This window comes from Crocuta crocuta, unplaced genomic scaffold (assembly GCF_008692635.1).
Source record: "Crocuta crocuta isolate KB4526 unplaced genomic scaffold, BGI_CrCroc_1.0 scaffold64, whole genome shotgun sequence".
Classification (NCBI taxonomy): Eukaryota; Metazoa; Chordata; class Mammalia; order Carnivora; family Hyaenidae; genus Crocuta; species Crocuta crocuta.
In genome coordinates, this window is record NW_027530640.1 from 1,431,210 (window position 1) to 1,443,007 (window position 11,798).

General features: G+C 38.2%; 1 protein-coding gene across 1 annotated transcript in view; it reads left to right on the plus strand.

Annotated features, from left to right (window-relative positions):
* The window catches only part of PRRC1 (proline rich coiled-coil 1), a 37,594-nt gene that overhangs the window by 5,898 nt on the left and 19,898 nt on the right, over positions 1–11,798 (plus strand). Inside the window, exons 4-7 of the mRNA XM_077768578.1 lie at positions 1–383; positions 2,567–2,727; positions 6,020–6,122; positions 9,846–10,009. The exon at positions 1–383 is cut by the window's left edge and continues 6 nt beyond it. Coding sequence (XP_077624704.1) covers positions 1–383; positions 2,567–2,727; positions 6,020–6,122; positions 9,846–10,009 — 811 coding nt within the window. The remainder of the gene's footprint in view (positions 384–2,566; positions 2,728–6,019; positions 6,123–9,845; positions 10,010–11,798) is intronic.

Below are 11,798 nucleotides of genomic sequence, written 5' to 3' on the forward strand. Positions count from 1 at the left end.
TGCAACTAGTTCTTTTTCTTCTCCAAACGTGTCCTCCATTCAGCCCTTGGCGCAGCATGTGTACTCCACCCCTCAGCCGCCCCTGGCTCCTGTGAGGCCCTCTGCGCCCTTGGTGCCGCCTTCACCTGTCCCTCCCGTCGCAGCCCTTGCTGCTTCTGTACCGCCTCCGGGGGCTCCAGCACCTGCTGCCGCCTTCACTAACCCTCCTCTGTCTCACTTCCCCCCTCCATCTTCTGCCCCAAACACTCTTTTGTCCGCACCCTCTTCCGGTCCTCCCACATCGGGATTTTCTGTTGGAGCGACTTACGACATTACAAGGGGACATGCGGGAAGAGCTCCCCAGACACCCCTGATGCCGTCGTTCTCTGCACCTCCTGTAACAGGTAACTCTCTCTTACTGACACTTGGAATTAAATGGCTGTAGGTAATGTTTGAGTAATGTTATTTATTTTTTTTTAAATAACTGCTCTATTGAGAAATAACTTACGTACAATACAATTCACCTCTTTAAAATATATAATTCAGGGGCGCCTGGGTGGCTCAATCGGTTAAGCGTCTGACTTCGGCTCAAGTCACGATCTCATGGTTTTTGGGTTCGGGCCCCGCGTGGGGCTCTGTGCGGACAGCTCAGAGCCTGGAGCCTGTTTCAGATTCCGTGTCTCCCTGTCTCTCTGACCTTCCCCTATTCATGCAGTCTCTCTCTCTCTCTCTCTCTCTCTCTCTTCCTCTCTCTCTCTCAGAAAAAAAAAACAAACCCATAAAATATAGAATCCAGTAGTTGTCACAGTATGTACAGAGTCATGTAACCATTGCCATCATCAGTTTGGAGCCTTTTAATCACCCCCCAAAAGAAGCCCTATTGCTATTAACAGTCACTCCTGACTTGCTCCCACTTTTCACAGACCGAAAAACCATTCATCTGCTTTTGTCTCTATGAATTTGCCTATTTTGCACGTTTCAGATAAATGGAATCATGCAGTGTGTGGCTTTTGCGACAGGATTCCTTCACTTAGCATATTTTTCAGGTTCACCCACATTGTAGCATGTATCTGTACTCTCTTATTTGTCATGGCTGAGTAATACTCCATCGTATGGCTATTTCTTCCACATTTTGATTATTTCATCAGTTGATGAACTTTATCTTGTTTCCACGTTTTGATATTATGCATACTGCTTTTATGAACATTGGTGTACAAGTTTTCTTGAGGACATGTTTTCAGGTCTCTTGGGTGTACACCGAGGCTCGGAATTGCTGGCTTTGAGAGAATGCTGGACTGTTTTCTTGGTACTGTTTCACTTTCTCCTCAGCACTGTTTGAGTGTTTCCGTGTCTCTGTATTACGTTTTTTGTTTTTTTTTTAACTTTGTTGTTTCTCACTGCATTATTTTTAGCTCCTTCCTTTAGACTCTGGAGTGTTCCATTCTCATGTTTTGACATTTAAACTATTGAAATACAGCTGTTGTTAATTTAGTAAATGATTAACTTTATATGTTGTAAAATGTAGATGTTTAGTAAATGCAGTGCAGGTTTTCTTAGAGAGAAACACCAGGGTGAAACTTGAGAGTTTTTTAAAGCTTTACTTGAAAGGTTATATGGACAGAATGGTTCAGGGAATAGTTTTATTTAGCCAGGTAAACATTTAAAGACAAATAAAAGCTCACATATGCCTTAAGTTTGTGGAGTTCGGCCATCTTCCTTGTGTAAGTTGGTTACACCTACTTTTTTGTCTTTCCCGAATGGTTATTGAAAACCAGGATCAAAACTGCATCCTTGTCATCTTCTGCCTGTTCCTTCTCCTTTTAGAAAAAGCAGCTTTGTTGTGATTTTTATTACCCAAATGTTTTGCTTATCTATGTTTACAAACAGAACTTTTCGCACAGTTTAAGTATATATCTAGGTCTATGAACAGGTGAATTTTCTGTTCTGAGTTAAAGTAGGGCACGTGGAATATGTACTCATTGTTACACTCTTTCATATGATGGGCTTGGGTGCTCACATCAATTAGTTTTATGCATTAAAGGGATTAGAATTACACCTCCCCACATCCAAGTATTAAATAGGGCCATTAGGAAGTACTTTTTGATATGTATTTGGTCCGTTTTTAGGACACTTCATAAAAAAACCTACAAAAAGGGAAAGAGATTTGTTCTTTGAAATCTTGTTTCATATGTATTTTATAAAGATTTAGGTGATTCTTGGAGTACATAACTCAGTCTTGAAATGCCTGAGTATAGGGGTGCCTTGGTGGCTCAGTTGGTTAAGCGTTGGACTTCAGCTCACGTCATGGTCTCATGGTTTGTGAGTTCTAGCCCCGTATCTGGCTTCATGCTGACAGCAAAACCTGCTTCCGATCCTCCGTCCCCCTTCCCTCTATGCCCCTCCCCGGCTCATGTGCGCTCGCTCGCTCTCTCAAAAATAAATAAACATTAAAAAAAATTTTAACAAATGCCTGAGTATATATTTACATTATTGAAGCTGGTTTGAGCTACTCATCTCATATATCTTTTTTATAGGAAATAGTTAATGAAATAAATCACACATATTAGAAATGTTTGCCGATTACCAGGTATTTTGCCGACTCCCATTACTCAGCAAGCCAGTTTGACATCTGTGGCACAGGGGCCTGGAACCACGTCAGCCATTACTTTTCCGGAGGAACAAGAGGATCCCAGAGTTGTTAGGGGTCAGGATGAAGCGTCTGCTGGTGGAATCTGGGGTTTTATTAAGGTAAGGGGTATGTAGTTAAAAAACTATGCTGAACTTTTTAGTTATAAAATTCTTAGATGTTCATTGGAATAATTTTGAAAGTACAAAATGGTATAAGGAAAAAGTAAAAATTCGTTTTAGTCTTATAACCAGGTTTTTTTCTTAGTTGCTCTCAATCTTTTTTGTGTGTTTATCTGTGTATATATATCTTTTTCAAAATAAAAGTCAAAATGGGGGTAGTGACATGTGGACACTCAAGACCCAACGTTTTTTTTTTCTTTCTTTTTTCTTTTAAGACCCTTATTTTTGAACACGTTAAATAAGGAATGTCCTTATACCAGACCACATAAGGCAGTAATAACAAAGTGAACACAACGTATACGAAGCCTAATAACAGTTCTGGGATTCTAATATGTTTTGAAAATTAGCATTTTGGCATTCAGAATGTCTCTATTTTAGGTTTTTACTTTTCAAAGCACTTATTTTTTTCTTCTTTTTTTTCTCCTTTTTTTTCTTTCAAATAGTTTATTGTCAAATTAGTTTCCACATAACACCCAGTGCTCATCCCCACAAGTGCCCTCCTCCATGCCCATCCCCCCTCCCCCCCACATCCATCAGTCCTCAGTTTTTGTCAGCATTCAAGAGTGTCTCATGGTTTGCCTCCCTCCCTTTCCCCCACCATTTCCCCCCTTCTTCTCCCCCTTGTTCCTCAGTTACGTTCCTCCTAATCCTCCTATACGTGCAAACATATGATATTTGTCCTTCTCTGCCTGACTTATTTCACGAAGTATGTCTTGTTTGGCTTTATTCAGCATATAGCAGGAACATCTTCGCAGCCATAAATATTCTTCAGAAGTTTTCTTTATGGCTGCTTTGCCCTTCATGCCATGGCATTTATTTCCCATATTTTGCTAATGTATTTTAGCCGTCTCTAATTGTAATTCTTACCAGTGCAACTCTGATGAGCACTCTTGTAGGCAAATCATTATGCTCATCTCTGTTTTGTCGAGGTTGAGTTCTGATGAATGTCAGAGTGAACAGAGTGAATGTCTGACTATCCCAGCATTTTTCATTTGTCAGCCCTGATTATGGATTTGAAATATAATTTTTTTTGATTTGACAAACAAAAAACATATCTTGTTTTTTTAAAATTTTTTAATGTTTTATTTATTTTTGAGAGAGAGAGAGACAGTGTGAACAGGGGAGAGTCAGAGAGAGAGGGACAGAGAATCCGAAGACAGACTCCAGGCTCTGCGCTAGCTGTCAGAACAGAGCCCGATGTGGGGCTTGGACCCACAAACCGTGAGATCATGACCTGAGCTGAAGTTGGATGCTTAACCAACTGAGCCACCCAGGCGCCCCAAAACATATCTTGTTTTAATTTGCGTTTCTTTGGTATCAAATTTGAACATTTTTTCACATGATTTTTTTTTTTCCATTCATGTTTTTTTTCCGTAGGTCTCTAGTCTTGTTCTTTGCCCATTTTTGAATTGGGATGATTTTTCCTCTCTGAACAAAAATTCATAAGAGCCCCTAGTGCAGTAAGAATATTTTATTATCTGCATCATATGTTGCAGTTTTCTCTCTTTTTATTATACATTTGAATTATATTACACCTTTTTTACACAACATCTAAATTTTCAGAAGTTCTTCATATCAGTTTTGGGTTTTTTTCGTTATTTTATGTTAAAAATGACCTTTTCCTACCACACTATATCATGAATGATTTTCTGTGATTTTTTCTAATTCTTTTATGGTTTCATTTTTTAATACCTACCAGTTTATTGTTGCTGATACTTTATTACATGAAGTAGAAGTCAGACTTAATTTTCTTCCAGCCACTTACTTGACTCTGGCAATATCATATCCCAGGGTTTTGATATCTCATCTTTATGTTAATTATGAAATTGTGTGTTAATGTCATTATCTGGACTCTGTTCTGTTCCACTCTTTGGCCCGGCACTGCAATAGTAAGTACCTTACGAATGTGATTACTGTTAACTCTGTTTATTATATGTACTGAAAGTCTACTCTGTGCTTAGGTGGGGATGAGTAAGATAGAAAGGTCAGTGCCGAATGCCTGCTTTTGTAATGATATATCAGTATTTAATTTTTAAGTTTGCAGATTTTTCTTAAAAATTTTTCTTTACTAGTCTTCTGCATTTATTTTTCTTAATGAATTTTGGAATCACTGTGACAAAGTTTCTCCCAGTATTCTGCTGAGAGTTTGGCTGAAATTTAACCATATGTTAAACTTAATTTTTAATTGCTAAGTAGCTAACTTAGTTACAATGTTTGAGCTTTATGTTACACAGAGATGGCATTTTTCTTACCTTCCTTTTTTTTTTTTTTTAACCCTTCTGTACTTTTTAAAGGTTTTCCTTATAGAGGGATTACTACTACTTTCCACTGTTACGAGCTTCTGTCAGTGTGTCTGTCACTAGTTGTAACACTCATTCAACTCTACAAGTCTTGTAAGGAGTTCTTCTAATACTCTTCCTAATATTGGTTGATAGTTTTAAATATCACCGTTAAGAACTCAGCTTTTTCTGAATCCCCTTAGTTCAGTGGTAGCTTGGAAAAGGTGGAATGGTGGCCTGCTAGTCACATGCCATCTCAGGAGACCCTGCTCCTTAGCTTACCCTGGGAGAAGTATGGCACAAGAAGGGAGCACTCAGACCTGGTTCCTTCTGCTGAATAGGTGGTTTTAAGAATTCAGAGGAATGGGTGTGGATTAAAAGAGAGAATTTGGGAATGAACACAACAAATAGAAGTTGGAATAAAGAAGAAACATAGCAAACCAGTAGAACATAGCAGAATAATGCATGTTAATGAGGGAATAAGGATGAGAGGTATTACCATTTTTATTTTTTGGTTAGGGAACCAAGTATGAATTCATGGAGACATCTCATTACAGTTTTTATTGATGGATAAGTTTTGCATAGTCTTTCATATAAATAAGTAGAAATGCAGTACAATAAGAATATGTACATGCAGAGAAATGAATGTGTATATATGTGGAAATTGAATACATATGAATCTATACATCCATGAAAGGAATACCTCCACATATCCTGTGTGGATATACAGGCCACTGGGGTCTGTCGACTGCCGTGGGTCTGTGATGAAAGGAGAAATTGAGAGTAAGCATTTTGAAATCTTAATAGCATTTTGACATTGCCGTAACCATGTTTTTCTTACATTTTACAAAATTACAGGTCTTCCATGTATCAGAAACTTCAAAAAGTTTTCTTCCACCGTCAGGTGTTCTTTACTTAGAATGGGCCTTTATATATTAATTTGTCTTGTGCAGGGTGTGGCCGGAAATCCCATGGTGAAATCTGTGCTTGACAAAACAAAGCATTCGGTAGAAAGCATGATTACAACGTTGGACCCTGGCATGGCTCCATATATCAGTATGTACTTAAGATAGAGCTGCATTTGCTGTATGGTTTTAAAGTATGTTCTTTTGTCAGCCACTCACTGTCATTCCAGAGCCTTGTAATCAGTGGAAATCATCTTACGTTCTTGATTATAAGTCTTAGCGTTGACATTCTTAACTTTTTCTTAGTCACAAATTTTGAAAACCCCGCAGAAGGGACTCTGGGAGGAGTAAAACCCATATGAACTTGTATACTGATTAGTATACTTGTTTGTTTGTTTGTTTTTTATGGTTTTTTTATTTGTGAGAGAGAGAGAGACAGCGTGAGCAGGGGAGGGTCAGAGAGAAACACACAGAATCTGAAACAGGCTCTAGGCTCTGAGCTGTCAGCACAGAGCCCAACGCGGGGCTCGAACCCATGAACCGTGAGAACATGACCTGAGCCAGAGTCGGACGCTCAACTGACTGAGCCACCCAGGCGCTCCGTGATTAGTATACTTGTAATTAGTGTATATTAATTGTAAATGTGGTTGGTCTTGTTTTGTATGAATTTTATTTTATTCACTATTGACATTTGATGTGATGCTTTGTTTATATTTGATTTTGATAATTCTCCAGTTATCTATTTTAATTAAATGGGATTATGCTTACCCTGGGAATAATATTTTTAGAGGAAGTTAATCTGTTTACTAATAATGTCTGATTACTAGATCTGTTGGGGAAGCTATTTTACTCACCTTTGAATTCCTATTACCAAGAATCCTCCAGACAGATGATGTAGACATACATGCCATGCCACTTAATTTTGCATGTACATATCCCAGTATGTAAAGAAGCATAATCGTTAGCAGGATCAGTGACCAATTATTAGTATTTCTGTTAAAGATAACAACTTACAAGTCACAGCCATGCATCAGGTACTTGAACAGAGATTTTTAGTACCAATAAAAAGTTAGTAGCTTTCAGAAGTCTTCATATTGTTGGTGGTTGGCTAGTAAGCATCAAAGGACAAGACCTAATTGTAATGAGTATCATTTTTAAATGCTTGCTGTGCCTGGTGGTAATTCTCATAAGAACTCTGCAAGTTAAGTATTTTTTTTTACGTTGGAGATGCAGAACCTCAGTTCGGAGTGATTATTATCCTAGGTCATATACAGTTAGGTGGAGCTAGATTGAACCCATGTTCAAGTTGTTTTTACTCTTAGCCATTTTGCTTCTGTGGGAATAGAAAATTGAATCAAGTATTAAATCAGCTGAGTTGTTCTTTGTGTCTGCCAAAGGATTTAGAAATTGGACCCTGTCATAGATACTGATTTTATATATTCATAATAATCAAGTGTGACATAACTAATGCATCATATATATTCTTTTCAAGCTCATGTTTTGAATGAGGGAAAGAAAGGAATTAGTATATTTGAAGCTCTTGCTATTTTAACAGGTACTGTGTTAGACTGTGAAAACAGTTACTTAGTCTCTAGAAAAAGCCCTGTGATGGGGCAGATGTTTTTCTTTGAAGAAACCAGCTCATTGACTGCCCTGAGGTGACAAAGCTGATAAAGTCAGGACTCACACCCAGGGCTTTTTCTCAGGTCAGTGGTCCATGTGGCATCATGAAAAAGGCAGAAAACGAAAGGGGTCGAGTTTCAGGGGAAAATACCAAATAAATTGTCTATCAGTGAAGATCATAACATGTAGTCTTAATCAGTTAACTATAAAAAGCAGTAAGACTGATGTGAACAAGCTGACTCTTTACTGGCAGTGAAAGCAAGACCATTCTGATCTAACAAATTCAAAATAAAACTTAAGATATTTTTACAGAAATATTGTACAAATCATTACAATTTCAAACGTATCAAGAAGGCATAAGAGTATTAGAAATGGATTTTAACACAGTTTAGCTTCCTATATTCTTAACATTACTTATCATCCATCAATAAAGGTGATACTGTTCATCACAGACTGAGAAGCCTCTCGAGGCGAAGTTTAATGGAACAGTACTCAAGCCAGGGCCAAGAGATAGGTCCCATGTGGAGAAAAAATTAGAGAAAAGTATATTTGTTCTCTTCTCTCCTATGAGACTCAATGCTTTTAGGTTTTAGTAACTTAGGAAATTCTAGTACAGATGGGATCTGTGGATCATCCTGTCAGTGGGGAAAAAAGAAAAATGATACAAAGCCCAGATATTTTGAAAATATTTTTAGGTGTTCCACAAGATGCTTATTAAGGAGCACCATAACATTGTTTCTGGGGCAAAATATTTTACAACATAAACAGCTTTCTTGATCTTTCTATTGGACTAGTGATCCCCATTAATGCCAGGTGCCAAAATATGCTGTGCTTAGAAATAGGTCTTTGAACTCAGTGTGTCACAAAATGTTAGGTAAAGATTTTAAAAAATAGGTATATTTATCAAATCACTCTCTGTAAATGGTACAACGTTTTTAGAAATGATACATTAAAAATGTTTTAGAATTTTTATTTCATATTCTTTGCCTTTTTAGATTTCAAGTTTTATATGTGTTGGTTCTTCCATTTCCTTATATGCTTACATATTAGGACAATAATAGATGTATCATTTATAGCTAGATACCCCATTTATTTATGGCATATGCTTTTTTCTTCTGATGGTGAAGATGTAGGGTAAAAAAGTTGACTCTCACCATGTAAACTATTTTCTAGATAAAAAGCACATTTCATGGCGCCCTTGTTGAGTGCAGAACTTCTTTACAACTCTGACAAATCCTTCTTGTCAGTAACAGTCTTCATTTTCATTTTCTGTAACACACCCTAAATGTGTAACATGTATTTCACAAGCTCCATATTTAATTTCTGTGATTGCGCACTTAGTTAAAGGACTTGGAATTCCAACAGTCTCATGGTATCAGAAGTTTACGCATAATAGAGGTGTGTCTTTATTAATTGAAAGCAGGAAAGCCATTGTGATTTGCAGGCTTAAAAATGCAATGTGTTTTATCCAAAGTGTAGACTTAACAGAAAATGAAATTTTGTGAAATTAATAGAGCAGTATAGTAGAAAATTAAACTTTTTTCATAGCTGTGAAAACATTATTTTCCAAATTGACATCTATGGAAGACTTTCTAGGAGCTGTTATTAGATGCTGAAAAAGTAGTCTATAAACAGATTAAGTGTGGAAAGTGGTGGGTTAAAGTCATATTTAACTGTTGGTTTTCTGAGAATCTTAATGTTCACTGTGAATTTCTAAGACAGAATGCATAGAGCAATTCCCAAGCGTGTTTGACCACAAAATGGCTGTTTTAGGGGGGAGCAGTATTTCGTAGGAAAAAAACTGTTACGCTCTTTTTGTGGCAGATGAGATGCTCAGAACATTTAGAAGGCTGCAATGCAGTATCTTCTGCCTGCAGATGAGACTCTCAGGTATTCCATTAAATGCTCAGTTTTAAAAGGACAAATTGGTAGTTTGGATCTAAACACTTGAATAAGTTGCTGTTGGATTAGAGGGTGGAAGTGTGTCTGGTGGAGCAGATGGTGTGAAAGAGGATGTCGCAGTGTGACACCCCTAGGTTCGTGTCCTGACATCATCGCAAAATTATTGTTACCATGGGCAAGGTCTTATCAGTCTTAGCTTCTTCAGCATATAAAGAAGTTCATAACCTGTGTCTTGCATTATTTTGTGAACTTAGTAATAATTCTGTAATGAAGTGTTAGCATATGACAATGATGACGAGAATTTCATTATTTTAATTTGGAGCTGAAATTTTTTTTCTGGTCTTGGTAGAATCTGGAGGTGAACTGGATATCGTAGTGACCTCGAATAAAGAAGTGAAAGTCGCCGCCGTCCGAGACGCCTTCCAGGAGGTCTTTGGCTTAGCTGTGGTGATAGGGGAAGCTGGACAGTCCAATATTGCCCCACAGCCGGTGGGCTATGCAGCTGGCCTGAAAGTGAGTAATAGAAAACTTTCCTCAGCGTATAGAAACTGGAAACTAATTTTTTCATAATCCTTTGGTCTTTATGGAGCTGATGGCTTTTTACATTCAGAAATATTGATCATCTTGGTTTTTAAGTAGAAAACTGTGTGTAGTTTTACTTTAACAGAAGGGTAGGTTTTGATGACGGGACGGGAGGAAACACTCGCAGAGAATAGTTCCTAAAAGAGATCTTGACCCAGTGCTAGCATGTAAGTCACACTGAATTTAAATAATTTTATACTGAAATTATAGTACCCCTTGAATCCTCTAAGCTTTTTATTGCTTCACTATAAATAATACTTCACACTTACATTTTTCTTCATGGTTTTGGGGACTCCAATATATTTGAAAGTTTCCCGACTACTAATGGGCTTCCAATAGGCAGGTTCTATCTAGATTGACCCTACAAATTTCCCTTTTGCCTGTCCTTGGTGAGAGGACTTAGCACTCATCTTGGAGCTTTTCTTAGCTTCCTTGCCTTGATTCTTCCTCTTCTCCATCCTTTTAATTCCTTTGTCTTAAAGGCCTGACTACCTGGCACTTTACAGCTACAAAACCTGCATGTTACCAGAGTTTTTCAGAGTCTCACCAGTGTATAGAGACTTTTTAAATCTCATTATCAGTAATAACTTTAAAAGGCAGACACTGTCTTAGTTTTTCCATGGTGAGGGAAGAGGATCTTGTGACCAAGTGTGTAGCAGGGACAGATGACAGAGTGACTTATTTTAAAGAGAAATTTCATACAACTGCATACTAACACCACCCCTGGAATATTACAGATTGTCTTCTGGCCAGTTACCGTTAAAAACCTTGTCCTACATCTGTGGAAAAACTGTCCAGTTCCCAGTGAACTACATCTGGTTTTCTCAAGCCAGTGAGGGTTAAAGTTCAAGAATCCTGGTGCACCTGGGTTACTTGGTTGGTTAAGCATCTCACTTAGGCTCAGGTCATGATCTCACGGTTCATGGTTTTGAGCCCTAGGTCAGGTTTTGTGCTGTCAGCTCAGAGCCTAGAGCCTGGAGCGTGCTTCACATATCTCTGTCTCCCTGTCTTTCTGCCCCTCCCCCACTCATGCTCTGTTTCTCTCTCTCTCTCTCAGAAACAAACATTAAACATTGAAGAATCCTGTCCTGTCGTACATTTGTTACCACCAGAATATAGACACGCAAGAGCAAATGAACACTAACAGGTCATTAGCTTGCAGATATTTCTCCTACCTTAAATAAACCAGAGACTTTAACAAAATTTTTTACCTTACTTATTATCATCTACCATCTCATTTTGTTTTTTTTGTTTTTGGTTTTGTTTCTTTTAGCAGCCAAACTTCTCCAAAGAGTTGCTAATCCTTTATCTCTAATTCTGCCTTTATAGTCTCCTTAACTCCGCCCAGCCTGGGTCTCATCCCGACTCCACAGAGAGCGCTGTGCATGTCACCAGTGTTCTCCTTCTGCTCTTACCTGTCAGTAGCTTTTGCAACACTTAGGTTTCTTTACTGTGTTTTTCACTGCTGGGGTTCCACACTTGTTTCCCCCTCCCCTGTGCCTCCTTTGTGCGTTCCATCTGATGGTTTTGTTTTTATCTACATTCCCTCCTTTGGTGAGCTCAGAGTGTCTGGCTTTAAATACCATCTGTGTGCTGACAGTTTGAAATTTCCATCTCCAGCACCAGCCTCTCACGTAAACTAGATTTATGTAAAAGTTGCCTTCTCAACATCTTAACCTGAGTGTCTAAAACATGCCTCTGCTTTCCCCTCCACCCCCCC